This window comes from Theropithecus gelada, chromosome 5, assembly GCF_003255815.1.
Source record: "Theropithecus gelada isolate Dixy chromosome 5, Tgel_1.0, whole genome shotgun sequence".
NCBI classification, from domain to species: domain Eukaryota; kingdom Metazoa; phylum Chordata; class Mammalia; order Primates; family Cercopithecidae; genus Theropithecus; species Theropithecus gelada.
The window spans coordinates 54,217,637-54,236,011 of NC_037672.1; the positions used below are offsets into that span (position 1 = coordinate 54,217,637).

At 38.2% G+C, this 18,375-nt stretch overlaps 1 protein-coding gene across 1 annotated transcript; it reads right to left on the reverse strand.

The window, feature by feature from the left end:
* Nucleotides 1-5,182: 5,182 nt before the first annotated feature.
* On the reverse strand, nucleotides 5,183-10,696 carry DSPP (dentin sialophosphoprotein). The gene is made up of 4 exons (XM_025386723.1): nucleotides 10,646-10,696; nucleotides 9,416-9,499; nucleotides 8,289-9,284; nucleotides 5,183-7,815 (listed from the first exon to the last, which is right to left on the reverse strand). Exons 1-4 carry the CDS (start codon nucleotides 10,694-10,696, stop codon nucleotides 5,524-5,526), a joined length of 3,423 nt encoding a protein of 1,140 aa, XP_025242508.1. The 3' UTR covers nucleotides 5,183-5,523.
* Between the last annotated feature and the right edge of the window lie 7,679 nt (nucleotides 10,697-18,375).

The window sequence follows — 18,375 nt, forward strand, 5'->3', positions numbered from 1 at the left end:
AAAATTAGCTCAGAGTGAGAGAGTAAAAAATCTGCCCACCGTTTATCAGACTACATTAATGTACATATATAAAGACAGCTGCAAACTGAACAGGAAATCTTTCTCTTAAGGGTGTTGAAGCTATAAAACGTCATAACAACTCTCTTTGTTGAATGACTCCTGCCTCAATTTACAACCCAGGTGCAGAGAGATTCAGATAAGGGGTTTCTGGATACAACAGTCCATCTTCATCTTAACTTTGTACATTGCAAAGAAACAGGAGCCTGGATCTATTTCATAGTCCAAATCCCTATCCCTGTTTTGTTTTGAACCTTTCAAACACTGCTTCATTTAAATACCATCTACATTCCACTCTTTCCTGCAATCCTATAATAATTCTATCTTTTCCTTTGCTGAGCCATCTCTGCTGTGGTCCACAGTCACCTTCATTGCATTGCATCCATAAAGTCAACTGTATCAGATAACAGTTTTGCTCCTGGTGTGCTGATTGGGCTGGGGAAATTCTCATCTGTTTACTAGAATAGTATGAAGAAGCTAGACAGAAGCCAAGTTAGAAGATCAGGTCACTCAAAGGGAATTGTTGCTTTGGGACAAGGTCCAAGTCTACTTGTTGGAATCAAGATGTTAGGATAAGACAAGAAGTAAGTGTTCCATTATGCCGTACCTACATGTTGGTCTGTTGCAGTCTGAGTATCTCTTGCCTTCAGTTCTGATTGGTCTCAGAATAAGAAGATGGAGTTAGAATAGCAAAGAAAGATTCAGTGGTTTCAACTGAGGAAAGTGCCAGGAAGGTAGGAACCAGCTGGTTGAGACTGAAATCCAGGAGTATACAAAAAGCCCAGTGATATAAGCCCAGACACAGCAGTCCCTGGCCGGGGGGTTTGTCTGGGTTCTCACAAAAGGAAATGCCTGGGAATTAAAATCTGCAAAGAGCGAAGAGTTTCCTCCCCACAGAGCTTTCTTAACCTCTTTGAAGAGAAAAAGACTAGGCAGGAAAATAAGGAAACAGAGTAAAGGAGAGATGGGTAGAGCAGGTGGCAAAGCCCAAAATAATGAGTTTGGGAATAAGGGAAGTACCTTACAATCAAGCTCTATAAAGTCAGTGCTTCATGCTAGAGTGGGAACTGGGCAAACTCATGGAAAACAGATTGAGTCTCATGTACTGGTGATCTTTAGACTTTGCACTATTTTTCTGAGCTGCAAGACTGCCCCATAGGAATTGACTTGTTTCTTTCTTACTTACTTTCTTTTTTTTTAGCATCTGAACCCCAGATCCCTGTTCAGAGGGTAGAGGATGGGAACACTGTGTTGTTGGTTTGTTTCATTCTCTAGAGGATTTGCTTCCAAGCAGCAGTGAATGGATCACTGTGAGAACACAACGATATTTTCATCTATGACTAAACTATTCTATTCTATTCCTGCTCCTTTTAGGGAGAGGAAAATTGTTCCTGGTTATTTTGGTCTAAAATTTTTCAAAACTTCCATTACAAATCATAAAGCAAGTTTGACTTCTGGGAATTTACACTTCAGTTAATAATTTTAAATGTATTTCTATGGTGAAGTATAACTTTATAAAGGTTATCTTTTTAGGTAAACAATGTATTTTTTAAACAACAACAAAACCTGTCACCACATTTGCTGTTTTGTGGTATGAGCCGATGCAGAAAGAATTCTCCTGTCAGATGGGGAGGACAAGACCACCTCTGAGACTAAGTTTTCAGATCTTGTCTTCAGTCATCTGTGGAGTAATCCATGCAGCCAGAAAGAAATCTTGAATTTCTAACAAATCCACCAGCACCACCCTGATAGCCTCTTGTTCAAGAGTGACAATGTTTCCTTGGCTCTTTTACTGAGGTACAGATAAATCTAGAAACGCATTCCACTGCCACTCTTCCCTGTCCCCCTACACATACATCCTTCTTTCTTTCTTTCTTTCTTTCTTTCTTTCTTTCTTTCTTTCTTTCTTTCTTTCTTTCTTTCTTTCTTTCTTTAAAATCTCTGCTTCAAAGTGGGAAAGAAACTTAGAGGTTTCTAAGGGAAAAAGTGAATGTGAAAAAGTAAATATAAAATGATTACTAGCAGTAATTATTTTCTAAACCAGTGGCTTTCAAACTTTTTAAAACTACCACCAACAGTAAGAAAGGCATTTTCCGTCAGGTCCTACTACACGTACACTTAGACATATTTGTGTGTGTACATCTATAGATAGATATGATCCTGGTTCACAAAGCAGTACAAATGCTACACTATGATTTTTCTTTTTTATTCTTTTGTTTTATAAAATATTTATCATTAGTCAATAAATTGATCTGATCTGCTAAATGAGTGGCAACCTGCAGTTTAACAAATACTCTTCTTGTGGGCAATATTAGCAGACAACCTATTCATCTTTATTCCAGAAAATAACTCAAAATAAGCTTTGTTTCCTAACACCAGACTTCTTCTGTCCAAAGGATCTACTTTTGCGATGTTCTTTTGTAGTGTGTCTGCTCCATTCTTGCCCTGAAAGTCCAGAAGTCAATGCAGATGTGATTACATAAGAAAATCAAGATCATATCTTTGTTATTTCTGATATCAACCCTAGATTCTGAACATCCCCTGCCCCTGAATATTTCTTAAGACAAAGTCTTTATAAGAACTGGCTAGAAATGGATTCAGCTTAGGCTATTACTGCAGGCAATGTCTGCAGAGACTTTTATTGGGCTGGAAATGACTTAGAAAGTGATGGAACAATAAAGGCAGATCAAATACCTTATGGCACTTCATAAAATAAAATAAAGCACACCCGTGAAGAAAAATGAAGTTGATCTGTGTGCTGTGAACCAATATTTAAGGTATTTGTTAAATTGAAAAAAATAAGATGAACGCATTGTGTATAGTAGACTTCCACAGGTTTTTTAAAAGGGGAATGTACGTGCATAGAATATTTCTGAAAGGGTCCACAAGATATTAATAATGGGAATTGCTTATAGGCAATAGGAAAGAGATATAGAGGGCTTGGGAGTGTAGAAGTATTTAAGATAATACTTCTGTATACCTCGTCATGGTGTTTGATTTTTTTTTATTTTGTGCATATACATATATTACTTTTTTAATTAAAAAGAGTTAATTTTTAAAAGAAATATTATATATCAGATTTTGTGATAGAGGGGGTATTTGCAAACTCTTTAGGATGAAGGGAATTTTCCTTGTGAGCAATTGTGTAAAAGGATATTGATTTTAATAAATGGATATTTACTTTAATAAATGGATATTTATGATAACACCGAGATTTATCTCCTTCATTTACATATCTTGTATAGTTTATAGAGTTGCATGTCCATTGCCTGACTTAGTGTTCATAGCAACCTTTTGAAATAGTTGTGACACGTACTAGAAGCAATGCTTTACAAATTAAAGCAAAACAAAGCAAAACAAAAAACCCTAAAATCTAAAGAAATTAAAAACCTAGAACATATCCTAAGGAAAGAAGTTTAGAGTCATGACATGACTGTGATGTAGTACAAACCTGGACATTTTACACTCTTAAGAGTTACCGAGAAGTTTATGAATAGCATTTTTAAAGTCTTCAACAATACTCCTCACAATGTTGATCTCTTAACTAAAGGACACTTGCATAGAGGAGGAAGAAGGCAGAAAAATAAATCTCCTGAAACTCTTTTCATAAAATATGCCTACTATTAGAAAGTAAATTGTCAACTAACAACTGGTTGAAAATTAACATTAAAGAAGTTGCATTCATATTCTCACTCTATAGATTTTCAGCTTTGCATTAGAGCAAAGCTAAAATAATTACCTCAGTGGAAAAAGATGGAGATTTCAAAGCGTCACTACTGAATCTTGAAAAATACCTTTAAGGTTTGTGGGTTAACGTTATAGTATCTCCCAGTTTCCCTGGGACAATCCCAATTTATATCTCCTGTCTCCGTATAATTATTCATAGCACCCCTTTCATTCTCCAAAGTGCCCTAGTTTAGATGATAAACTATATCTCCACCCTATTAAATATCAATCTCTATTCTCCATACACCTTTAAGTTTGTCATTTTCTAGAAATTGGGCTTCATCTTGGGCCTAAGAATTACCTTCATTCATGCCAAAGCTGAGTGAGGCATACTCAGATCGTAACTGCATTTATGACTCTCAAATAAGAAAGAGAAGTTTTCCAAACCATTACCCACCAGCTTTCGCTTTATTAAAGAGATTAATAGTGGGAAGGGAGACTCAGATTCAGGGTCTGGTTCAGAAGTTTTGGCGTGTTGAGGTTTTCAAGGTGGGAACTAAGAATGACTTGGTGAGACTGATGTAAAGATAAATAATTGATACCACATAACACAGTTCTTTTTTTTTTTTTTTGAGATGGACTCTTATTCTGTCGCTAGGCTAGAGTGCAGTGGCACGATCTTGGCTTACTGCAACCTCCGCCTCCCGGTTCAAGCGATTCTTCTGCCTCAGTCTCCCAAGTAGCTGGGACTAGAGACACATGCCACCACTCCCAGCTAATATTTGTATTTTTAGTAGAGACAGGGTTTCACCATGTTAGCCAAGATGGTCTCGATCTCTTGACCTTGTGATCCACCCACTTCGGCCTCCCAAAGTGCTGGGATTACAGGTGTGAGCCACCATGCTTCTAAGTGACGCTCCTCCAGTGTCATTCATGTGTCATTTACTGGTTAACATTTGGAGAGTGGCTCCTGGGAGTAAGACACTGTTCTAAGCACTGCATCAGCTTTGTCAATAGTTTTAGGGACTTTGTACTCAATTTCCAGTGGTTTGTTGAGATGTATTTTTTTCATCAGATTTTAACATCAGATGCTATACATCCGATTACAGATCAGATTTTATACATCAACCCGTCTCTGAGCTCTTTCTGACTAGCACTCTTTAGAATTTCTGTGATTTATAATTACTCTATTTGATCATTAGAAAGATTATTCCCATAGCCCAGGTAGGTTGAATAGTAGCTGCAATTTTTTTTTCCATATAAGAAATACATGTATTTCTTCCATAGAACAAGCAACTGAATCCAAAGCCTAGTTGGCTATCACAGTACAGCATCTTTCACTCAGCGGTAAGCAGACCGCCTCTCCAGAATACATGACTATGGAGACTTAAGGCAATGCCACAGGTTGCTTTTAAGATGTGTCTGCCTGCTACATTCTCTGCAGCACATGGCACTTAAATTAAAGTTATCATGTAGTGATTACTTGAGGTTTCTGCGTGAAGTATTAAAGAATATTTTAATTGTTCTTTTATGTTTAGACTTACACTTTTAACAAAATATTTTCAGAACATGAATATTAACAGGCATGTACCAAAGGTCATGCATTCAGAGTCTCTCTCTGCAGGAGTTAGGCCTTGGTTCTGAATCCAACTGTTCAATTTGATTCCCCTAGTTGTTTTTGTGGATGTTTACATATGTCTTCTGTTTATTTCTCCCCTTTCTTTACTTTCTTGGAAATCTTTTTTTCCTATCCCATCACCAAACTTTTCACAAAGGGAATCTTATGGGTTTTCTTTTGTTCTAATCATCACGGGTTGAGTGGTTACTGTCACTGCCTTCACTGTCACTGTCACTGTCACTTCCATTGTTGTTACCATTACCAGAGTTGCTCTGGTTGTCACTCTCATCACTGCTGTCAGATGTGCTGTCACTGCTATCACTGCTGTCGCTGCTGTTGCTGCTGTCACTGCTATTGCTGCTGTCACTGCTATTGCTGCTGTCACTGCTATCACTGCTGTTGCTGCTGTCACTGCTGTCACTGCTATTGCTGCTGTCACTGCTATCACTGCTGTCACTGCTGTCACTGCTATCACTGCTGTCACTGCTGTCACTATCACTGCTGTCACTGCTTTCGCTGCTGTCATTGCTGTCACTGCTATCACTGCTGTCACTGCTTTCACTGCTGTCACTGCTATCACTGCTGTCGCTGTTGCTGCTGTCACTGCTATCACTGTTGTCGCTGCTGTCACTGCTATCACTGCTATCGCTATCACTGCTGTTGCTGCTGTCACTGCTATTACTGCTATCGGTGTTGCTGCTGTCACTGCTATCACTGCTGTCACTACTATCGCTGCTGTCACTGTTGTCACTGCTATTGCTGCTATCCCTGCTGTCACTGCTATCACTGCTGTCACTACTATCACTGCTGTCACTGCTATCGCTGCTGTCACTGCTATTGCTGCTATCACTGCTGTCACTGCTGTTGCTGCTGTCACTACTATTACTGCTGTTACTGCTGTCACTGCTGTCACTACTATCACTGCTGTTGCTGCTGTCACTGCTATCGCTGCTGTCACTACTACTACTGCTGTCACTGCTATTGCTGCTGTCACTACTATTACTGCTCTCACTGCTATCACTGCTGTCACTACTATCACTGCTGTCACTACTATCACTGCTGTCACTGCTATCAGTGCTGTCACTGCTATTGCTGCTGTCACTACTGTCGCTACTATCACTGCTGTTGCTGCTGTCACTACTATTGCTGCTGTCACTACTGTCACTGCTATCGCTGTCACTGCTATCGCTGCTGTCACTGCTATTGCTGTTGTCGCTATCACTGCTGCCACTACTGTCACTGCTATCACTGCTGTCACTGCTATCGTTGCTGTCACTGCTATCACTGCTGTCACTGCTATTGTTGTTGCTACTATCACTGCTGTCACTACTATCACTGCTGTCACTGCTATTGCTGCTGTCACTACTGTCACTGCTATCACTGCTGTCATTGCTATCACTGCTGTCACTGCTATCACTGCTGTCACTGCTATTGCTGTTGTCGCTACTATCACTGCTGTCACTACTATCACTGCTGTCACTGCTATTGCTGCTGTCACTGCTATCACTGTTGTCACTACTGTCACTGCTGTTGCTGTCACTGCTGTCTGACTTACTGTCACTATCACTGCTGTCTGATTTGCTGCTGTCTGACTTGCTGTCGCTGTTGTCACTACTATCACTACTGTCACTGTTGCTGCTGTCACTACTATCACTACTGTTGCTGCTATCACTGCTGTCACTACTGTCACTGCTATTGCTATCACTACTGTCACTGCTATTGCTGCTATCACTACTATCACTGTCACTGCTATCACTGCTGTCACTGTCACTGCTATCACTGCTGTCACTGTCACTGCTGTCACTACTATCACTACTGTCACTGCTATCACTGCTGTCACTATCACTGCTACTGTTGCTATCACTGCTGTCACTGTCACTGCTGTCACTACTGTCACTGCTATTGCTGCTATCACTACTATCACTGTCACTACTATCACTGCTGTCACTGCTATCTGATTTACCTTTGCCATCATCAGATTTGTCATTGTCATCATTGCCATTGTTACCATTGCCATTACTGTCACTATTATTAGTGTCTGATGTGCTATCACTGTCATCATCTTCTTCTCCTTTTGAGTGACTGCCATTGCCATTATCTTTTGATTCATCAGAGTTATAAGAAGCCTCTCCTCGACTACTGCTGTCATTATCACTTTCTGAATTAGCATCATCATTGCCATTAGATTCGTCACTGCTATTGGGATCATCTCCTTGCATGGACTTATCATCAAAATCATAACTGTCATATCCATCACTATTGCTGTCACTACCTGTGTGGCTGTGTCCAACTTTATTTCCTGGTTCTGGTTTTTGGCCAGGTCCTTCTATGTTGTCAACCTCTCCTTGTGTCTTGACATTTCCTTTGCCCAAGATCATTCCATGTTGTCCTTTATCCTCTTTATCTTCATTGACTTTCCCAACTTCTTTGGTAATATTTCTGTTGCCACTGCTAGGACCTTTGATTTCTATTCCCTATGGAAGGACGGAGGAAAGAATGATTAACTAGTGAACACTTGCTGCAAAATTGCATTGATCTGAGGAAGAATAACTGGGAAAAGTTGCCACAGGGATAGGAGTTCCACTTCTAGTACTTCACAGTTATTTGTGACAATGTGCTTTATTCTGTAATTGAAAGCACCCTGGTGTTTAGATTCCTTAAAAATTCATCCACATTCCTACCCAGGAACTTTTGTAAACAATTACATGGGGGATCCATGATTTCACATAAGACTTTTCTAGAATTGTAACTACGTTCTCAGAAATGTATGATTTTTAAAGTTGTTCTATATGGAAGTCTAGTAAGGACTCTAGCTTTTCCTTAAATAGTCAGGTAAATGGATGCAAAAATATATGGATGCTTGTCATGGTTTATTTTTGTGCTAGCATCAATAGTTGGAGGGAAGAATTTAAATTGCCATTGAAATAAATCAGCTTTACAAACTAACCTTATCTTGGCTCTTCCCAACAGCGTGTGGCTCTGATTCTTTGGTGATTCCGTTTTCTACACCTTTGCTTTCTCTGTGGTTGAGCTTCTGGGTGTCCTCCATTCTTTGGCTGCCATTGTCTTCCGGAATACCAGCAGAATTCTCCTCACTCTTGGAGGTGTTGTCTCCGTCAGCGTTATTATGGGGATCTTCTTTGCCTTCAGGGTCATAATCTTCATTACTCTCCGAATTTTGACCTGTGCTACTATCATGATCATCTTCTTTCCCGTGGTCCTGGCCGTCCTGGCCCTCCTGTCCCTTGCTGTTATCATTACTGTCTTTTCCATTTCCTGTTTCTTCATCTTCATCATCACCAGAACCCTTGTCTTCATCCTCATCTGCTCCATTCCCACTAGGACTCCCGTCGGAATTATCCAGGCCTGCATCTTCTCTGGTGCTGGGTGTTACCTCAGCCTCCTTAGTCCCATTTCTGTTGCTGTTGATCTGAGGTGTTATTTCACTTGTATTACCCTCATTTACACAGGAATTCTCAATTATTTCATCCTCATTGTCTGTACTGTTATTGCTTCCAGCTACTTGGGGTCCATCTTCTTGGACAACAGTGGCATCTTCATTGCGACCTGCATCTCCAACATCCCCATTTGGGGTATTCTTATCAGTATTTCCATCAGTGTTGCTTCTGTTTGTGGTTCCGGCATTGTCAATGATGCTTACTTGTCCCTGGATGCCATTTGCTGTGGTGTTTTCTTCTTTCCCGTGTATTCCATCATGATCATATGTTTCTGCTTTTCCTGTGTCCCCATTCCAGCCCTCAATATTCCCCTCTTCGTTTGCTAATGTGGAATATGTAGAAAAACTCTTCCCTCCTACTTCTGCCCACTCAGAGCCATTCCCTTCTCTCTTGTGACCATCTTGGGTATTCTCTTGCCTTCCTTTATCACCTTCATGCACGGGGACACCACTTTCTTTGATGGTTCCACTGGCATTTAACTTATCCTGAAAAAGAAACATTCAATCAATTACAAGTATCAATGATATTGAAGGAAAGCAAATTGCAATGTTAGGGAAATTAATGGAATGTAGCAACTCAGAAATAGGAAAAAAAAGAAATATATTACATCCTATACCTGTTCTGACACGTTTGATCTTGCTAGGAGATGCAAATTCATCGACTTTTCGACATGCCTCTCCAGTGGTTTGCTTTGAGGAACCTGCCAAGTAGAAAATACTGGCTATTGAAAAGGTTCCTTTTTGGGAATATGTGCATGAGCATGCACACACACACACACACACACACACACAAACACACACACACACATTCTTTCCTCGATGAAGAAGAAAGGTTTAACACAAAGGCCAAAGTATGATCTAATCAGATTGAAAAGAGAAGTGGCTTCTTACAGGGCTTGTGTAGAATTTAAACTGGGCACATGGATATTTTTCACTGCGGTATTATCAATTTTATGGATATGTTAGATGAGCCCACTTATCTCAACTGTAGAAGGAAAGAGTCTTGTAGAAAGACAAGGGGATAGACCTCTGGTGTTTTTGCACAACAAGTCTCTTGCACTAGCACAAGACCCGCTCTAAGTGTAATCCTGACCAAAACTCTTAAGAGAGCAGGAGGCATGACCAGAGCCTGCACAGAAGCAAAATCAAGTATTATGCTGTTATACTTCTGTGCTCTGCAACAGCACATTTGAAATACTTGAGAACATTTTCAACTACATAAATACCAAATGTTTGGTATTATGAAAGCATATGAAAATGTTAAACATGATGGCTGGCTACTAAATTACAAATAGTTGAATTTTCTCAATTTTTTATTGGTATTTATCATATATTCCAAATTTTCCAAAGTGAGCACATAAATAATAACTCTGAGTGAACCATTAGTTTCCTATATGTTGAAAAAAATCTACTTTTTCTTATTATTCTTTCTTGGAAACTTCCTAAACAGCACAGACTTTGTTCATATTAGAATAAAATTCACAGAGTATGAAGCAAAGATGGACAAAGTCTCCATGACTTCTGGGCACTAAGTGTAAATTAATCTGAATAAATGTTTTAAATAATAATAATCCTTCAGGCAAGATGTGAATTTCTATAGAGGAAAGAGACAATGAACTGGAGTGGTTTGGTTGAAACCTCACAGACATCGCATAAAGCCCTTAGTGCAAATCTAAATGTTTAGACTCAGTCTGTTAAAAAAAATTAAGGAAAAGTATATATACACACACATATACACACACACGTGCATGCACAGACACACACACACATACACACAACATTTTGTATTAATGTTAGGTTAAAAGAGAGAACAAAGTGTAGAGGTTTTCTGAGAAAGGCATACTTACTGGAATGGCCCATGCTACTGCCCAAATGCAAAAATACGCAATTATCTTCATTTTCTTTAGGAATAATAACAATCAATGGCTGTATAAAAAAGGAACAGCACAAAATTACTTATAAAGTAAAAGTGATAATCATAATCCTATATTATTTCGATGTGTAAGCATTTGCCCTTTTCCTGGGCAAGAAGCATGTATCTAACATGAGAAGACATATGATGTTCCAGAACATACCTGGTGTGGTTATGGGGACATCACCAGGCTTAGCACTAATGTAGCTTCCTAGATTTTTTCTGCCTGTGCCAATGGAGGAAAATAGCCATATAGGTGCAAAGGGCATAGCTGTAACTTTGTTCTTCCGCAATTCTTGGATGTAAAAACATCTTTTTCTCTTCTGAATAGCTTTAATCAAGTATTAGGTAATTCTGCTGAAATTGTGCTTAAAAGATAAAACACGTGTCGTCCTTACTCCAAATCTATAGAATTGAGCTCTACTAGACTTTAAGAGCAAGAAATTACTAAGATGAGGGAGCCTACGCTAGCGGAAAGAATTTGGGGTTTGTATTCAGAGACCTGGGTTCAAATGTTACCCCTGCTACTTGCTGTGTAAGCTTGAGAAATTTAAGTAGGTTTATTATCCCCCTACCTGGAATAATAATAAAACCTGTACCTCAGGACTATCCTGAAGTTTGGTAGAATTATCTCTGAGAAGCCCTCTCTAACTCCACTTCAAACGGTATTTAGTATCTCGTTCCTTTTTATACCAAGTCGTTTTGCACATCTCACTGGTAACACATTGCACAGTTTAAAATTGCCTAGTTACATATGTGTTGCCCTGATTTACTGTAAACTCCTGAGATCCAGGAGAGTGTCTTGGTATTGTATTCCAACGCAAAGCACAGAAAAAGACATTTTCTGAATGTTGTTGATATTTATGACTAAAAGCAATATCTAGCATTGCTTCAGGCACTTTGCAATTTTCTAATAAATGATAGCAATTATTGTATGGGACTTCTAAAATCATGATTCTTCATCCCTGTTAGAATTCAAATTCAGAAATGGTCTAAGGATATGTTTCTGATAAGTTGGAATAGACATTTTATAATCTGTGTGAGTAAAAAAATCAATTTATATTGCAAGTTGATGTAATGATGCCATTACTATAGAAAGGAGAGTTTTACTCCTATTTCATGAACTCCCACTGCATGTATAGATTATAATGCTGCATGTCATAAAATGGCTTTGATTGAATTTAATGATGATAGTGAAAATATAATAAAACTTCACTGAATATCAACTGTCATGAGAATTATTGGTGTTTTCTCACAGGAGAGATGACACAGTTCCAGAGCTACTCAGGGGGAAAAAAGTGCTCATTCTTACAGCTGTTCAGCAGAAAGCCAAGAACAGCTAGAGCTCCTTCTGAAATGCCATAGATTCAAGTGAGGCTGAGGTGACACCAGGACAAGTATCATGCAGAGCTCTGGGCACAGAGGTTGAAGGCCAGCTGTTTACTAAGCCACAGTCATCCTGTACTTTGCAGTCCCAAGCCTAACCATTACATAGCTCTGCAGAAGGCCCATCTGCACTGTGATTTGGAAGAGCCACAGCATCCTGGAAAGGTACCTGCAGCCAAGGCCAGAGGGATGTGTGTCCCATTTCTGAGCTACAGTCCAGAAATCTGACCACTACATCTCTCTTTCAGCTCCACTCCGAAACAATTCCATGATGCTCATCACTGTTTCCAAGGCAGGTGAATGACTTCGAAGACTACTATAAAAATGGCCCAGGTGTTCTCAGCATGAAACAGAGACTTCAGAATTTTGCAAATCTCCTTCAGATTATTTCATTTATTGTTACTCGCGAAATGAGATTTAGCTTCATTTCATTTAGCAATTAGATTTGGCATCACTAGTGATTGCTAGATTTCATTTCATGTGGGACAATAATAAGTAATAGTAAGTAATAAAATACGGAAAAGCAAAGCCTAATTAAAGCCTTGTTTGAAAGCCCAAGGTGGATTTTTTGATATCTCAGTTATCTCATTTTTATCAAAACTAATCAAAGTGCCCAGATAATTAATTATCAAATTTCCACCTCAGTTGGCCAATTTTTCAGTATGAGGTCTTTCTTTTTCCCAGTCTATCTCTTCCTTAACTCATAATTATCCATTATCTTTTATACATACTATCAATATGACAAGCCAAAAAGGAAGCAAACAATCTAATCATTAAGGGGTATTTGCTTCCTAAAATCAAACTGGCTTTGTCTTTGAAATTCAAAGTTCTTTCTGAATGAATCAGTTGGTTCTGAGTAAAAAGAATATTTCATCTTACCTTAAAAGGCTTCAAAAGGACTTTGAAAATCCAGAATTTCTTATCTTTCTCTTTGAAGACTGAAAGTGGCCCACTGTCCTGGATTTTTGCATGACAATTTTGTACTTGCCGAAATTTAAACTCAGTTTGATAATTTTCTCAACCAATCACTGTTTAGGATCCCTGATATGGGGTTATAAAATGTCATCGTGTCTATGAAGCACATAATAACTTCCCCACTTCCTTCACTTGCTGATATATATTTGCTCACTGAACTATTCGGTTCCAAAAGGACTAGGCTTACTTTCACTTAATTAAACAGCTCCTGTAAGGCTGTTTCACATCTTAAATATAGAGAATCAGTGTAACATATCTGAAAAGAGCCACTTAAACCCTGTCACCCTGACATTTCTTGTCTTGCCAAGGTTGGCAATCTAAGAAAACTCTAGGTTTCTTTAGTAAATATGACTGCCTATTTAAGACCCCTATCATTCTTGAGGTAGGTATTAAAGTTTCTGTGCTATAATTCAAGAAACTGTCCACATGCAACAGCCTTGACGTTGCCTGAGGGATCTTTAACAATCTATAAACAGTAACTCCCCTGAAATCTCTCTGATTTAACTGAAATAAGCAATGACATAAAAGCTTAAAAATCTATCAATTGAGTATTCAAACTACATTTTAAAAACAGATATTCAAAATATGATGTTTAAAGGTGCATAAAGACAAAAGATTTAGCTGTCCATTATGTCTCAATTATCTGTGTTAGCCGCAGAATGCAAAATAGAAAATTAGACTTTACATCTAACAAGTTTTGCGACATGCATGCACCATTCTCTTGAACCCTAGATGTACTACAATGAACGTAATCCCTAAAACATTTATTTAATTCATGCATTCAAAAACTTGACAGTCTTTCTCTATATAATTGTTTAGCATTTTCAGGAATATGCCAATTTTGGTGTTACAATATTAAAGAATGTGAAACACATAAGACCACTAATGCTATATCACTATGCAACAGTGATATCTCCAGAATATATATACAAAAATATATGGTATTTATATACAGCATAAAGCTTTATATGAAGGGAAAAAGTAAGGTTGAAAGGAAGTGAATGGAATGGAAAGGAAATTTGCCTTGAAGCTGTTTTCATAGCAAATACTTTTTTATTCATATAGCATATTTACTTGGGCAGATTAAAGGGCCTAACAACTTTTGACAAGACTCAAGTAACTTCTGGGAGTGACACCCTTACCCACACACACATTCATCAGTGGAGGTTGGTGAGCTAAACCTGCCTTTCTTTTCCTTAATTTGAATTAACATGAGTTATAGTCAGAGATTTCAATAGCCCTCTATTAATAATTGAAAGAAAAACATAATGGATATATAAGCTTTAAACAGAAGTTTCATCCAACTTGATCTAATTGACATTTACAGATGACTTCATCCAACAACAGAAGAATAAACATTCTTTTCAAGTGTACCTGGACTACTTACCAAGATAGAACATAGCCTGAGCCTCAAAATGAACCTCAGTAAATTTAAAAGAATTCAAGTCACACAAAGTATGTTTACTGACCACAATGGAAGGCAATTAGAAATCAATAACTAAAGAATTCTGGAAAACCACAAGTATTTTAAGGCTAAGTGGAACACTCATAAATAGTCAATGGGTGAAAGAAGAAACCAAAAGGGAAATTCAGAATATATGGGATGACTGAAAATGAAAGCATAGCATATCAAAATCTGTGGGATGTCACTAAAGGAGTTATTTAGGATGAAATTATAGCACTAAATAACCATATATAAAGAGAAGAAGTTTCAAAACAATGACCTCATTTTCCACCAAAGAAGGAAAACTTAAGTTCAAAGTTTATAGAGAAAAGGAAATAATAAAGATCAGAACTGAAATTAATTAAATAGAAAACAGAAAAACAATAAAGAAGGTCAGTGAAACCAAAAGCTGATTCTATGAGAAGTTCAATAAAATTTAGAAGATTCTTTCCAGACTAATGAGGGAAATAAAGGAGAAGACACAAATTAACAATATCAGGAATGAGAGAAATGACAACTCTACAGATTTTATAGACATTCTATAAATATTCTATAAGGGATAATAAGGAAATACCGGGAACATCTTTATGTTAATAAATTAACAACTTAGACAAAGTGGATAGATTCCTTAAAACCAACAAAGCTCACTCAAGAAAAAATAGGTAACTTGAATTGCCTCATAACTATTAAAGAAATTAAATTCAGTTTAAAACTTTCCCAGAGAGAAAACTTTGGGCCCAACTGGTTTCACTTTAGAGGCATTGGTGGTTCAGCGGTAGAATTCTTGCTGCTCAAGTGGTTTCACTGACAAATTCTATGACATACTTAAGGAAGATATCATTCCAATCCTACACAAAGTCTTCTAGAAAATTGAGAAGAAGAAAATACTTCACAGCTCATTCTATGATGCCAACATTACCCCAATATCAAAACCAAAAATGTTATAAGCATATAATACTACTGACCTATATCCATCATACGTGTTAATACAAAAATTTTAAATATAATGTTAGTGAATCAAACCCAATAATATGTTTTTAAAAGATAATACATAATGAGCAAGTAAAATTTATTCCAGGTGTGCAAGGCTGGCTTAATATTTAAATGTTAATCAATGTGGCTGGGCGTGGTGGCTCATGCCTATAATCCCAGCACTTTGGGAGGCTGAAGCAGGCAGATAATGAGGTCAGGAGATTGAGACCATCCAGGCTAACACGGTGAAACCCTGTCTCTACTAAAAACACAAAAAATTAGCCAGGCATGGTGACAGGCACCTGTAGTCCCAGCTACGCGAGTGGCTGAGGCAGGAGAATGGTGTGAACCCAGGAGACGGAGCTTGCAGTGAGCCGAGATCACGCCACTGCGCTCCAGCCTAGGTGACAGAGTGAGACTCTATCAAAAAAAAAAAAAATTAATCAATTTAATTCACCATATTAACAAAGACAGAAAACCACATAATCTTATTGGCAAAGAAAAACATTTCAAAAATCCAACATTCACTTCTGATTTTTAAAATCTCACTAGACAAATAAAACACATTTCAAAAATCCACCATTCATTGTGATGTTAGGGTATCAATTTTAGATTTTTCCTGCTTTCTCTTGTGGGCATTTAGTACTATAAATTTCCCTCTACACACTGCTTTAAATGTGTCCCAGAGATTCTGGTATGTTGTGTCTTTGTTCTCATTGGTTTCAAAGAACATCTTTATTTCTGCCTTCATTTCGTTATGTACCCAGTAGTCATTCAGGAACAGGTTGTTCAGTTTCCATGAAGTTGAGCGGTTTTGAGTGAGTTTCTTAATCCTGAGTTCTAGTTTGATTGCACTGTGGTCTGAGAGACAGTTTGTTATAATTTCTGTTCTTGTACATTTGCTGAGGAGTGCTTTACTTCCAACTATGTGGTCCATTTTGGAATAAGTGCAATGTGGTGCTGAGAATAATGTATATTCTGTTGATTTGGGATGGAGAGTTCTGTAGATGTCTATTAGGTCCGCTTGGGGCAGAGCTGAGTTCAATTCCTGGATATCCTTGTTAACTTTCTGTTTTGTTGATCTGTCTAATGTTGACAGTGGGGTGTGAAAGTCTCCCATTATTATTGTGTGGGAGTCTAAGTCTCTTTGTAGGTCTCTAAGGACTTGCTTTATGAATCTGGGTGCTCGTGTATTGGGTGCACATATATTTAGGATAGCTCTTCTTGTTGAATTGATCCCTTTACCATTATGTAATGGCCTTCTTTGTCTCTTTTGATCTTTGTTGGTTTAAAGTCTGTTTTATCAGAGACTAGGATTGCAACCCCTGGCTTTTTTGTTTTCCATTTGCTTGGTAGATCTTCCTCTATCCCTTTATTTTGAGCCTATGTGTGTCTCTGCATGTGAGATGGGTCTCCTGAATACAGCACACTGATGGGTCTTGACTCTATCCAATTTGCCAGTCTGTGTCTTTTAATTGGAGCATTTAGCCCATTTACATTTAAGGTTAATTTTGTTATGTGTGAATTTGATCCTGTCATTATGATGTTAGCTGGTTATTTTGCTCATTAGTTGATGCAGTTTCTTCCTAGCATCAATGGTCTTTACAATTTGACATGTTTTTGCAGTGGCTGGTACCGATTGTTCCTTTCCATGTTTAGTGCTTCCTTCAGGAGTTCTTGTAGGGCAGGCCTGGTGGTGACAAAATCTCTCAGCATGTGCTTGTCTGTAAAGGATTTTACTTCTCCTTCACTTATGAAGCTTAGTTTGGCTGGATATGAAATTCTGGGTTGAAAATTCTTTTATTTAAGACTGTTGAATAGTGGCCCCCCACTCTCTTCTGGCTTGTGGAGTTTCTGCCGAGAGATCCTCTGTTAGTTTGATGACCTTCCTTTTGTGGGCCACCTGACCTTTCTGTCTGGCTGCCCTTAACATTTTTTCCGTCATTTCAACTTTGGTGAGTCTGACAATTATGTGTCTTGGAGTTGCTCTTCTCGAGAGGTATCTTTGTGGTATTCTCTGTATTTCCTGAATTTGAATGTTGGCCTGCCTTGCTAGGTTGGGGAAGTTCTCCTGGATAATATCCTGCAGAGTGTTTTCCAAATTGGTTCCATTCTCCCTGTCCCTTTCAGGTACACCAATTAGACATAGATTTAGTCTTTTCACATAGTGCCATATTTCTTGGAGGCTTTGTTCGTTTCTTTTTACTCTCCTTTCTCTAAACTTCTCACTTCATTTAATTCATTTGATCTTCAGTCACTTATACCCTTACTTCCAGTTGATCGAATCGGCTACTGAAGCTTGTGCATTCGTCACATAGTTCTCATGCCGTGGTTTTCAGCTCCATCAGGTCATTTAAGGACTTCTCTACACTGGTTATTTTAGTTAGCCATTCATCTAATCTTTTTTCAAGGTTTCTAGCTTCTATGTGATGGGTTCGAAATTCTTCCTTTAGCTCAGAGAAGTTTGATCGTCTGAGGCCTTCTTCTCTCAACTCGTCAAAGTCATTCTCCGTCCAGCTTTGTTCTGTTGCTGGCGAGGAGCTGCATTCCTTTGGAGGGGGAGAGGAGCTCTGATTTTTAGAATTTTCAGCTTTTCTACTCTGTTTTTTTCAGGACATAGGCATGGGCAAGGACTTCATGTCTAAAACACCAAAAGGAATGGCAACAAAAGCCAAAATTGACAAATGGGATCTAATTAAACTAAAGAGCTTCTGCACAACAAAAGAAACTACCATCAGAATGAACAGGCAACCTACAGAATGGGAGAAAATTTTTGCAATCTGCTCATCTGACAAAGGACTAATATCCAAAATCTACAAACAACTCAAACAAATTTACAAGAAAAAAACAGCTCCATCAAAAAGTGGGCAAAGGATATGAACAGACAC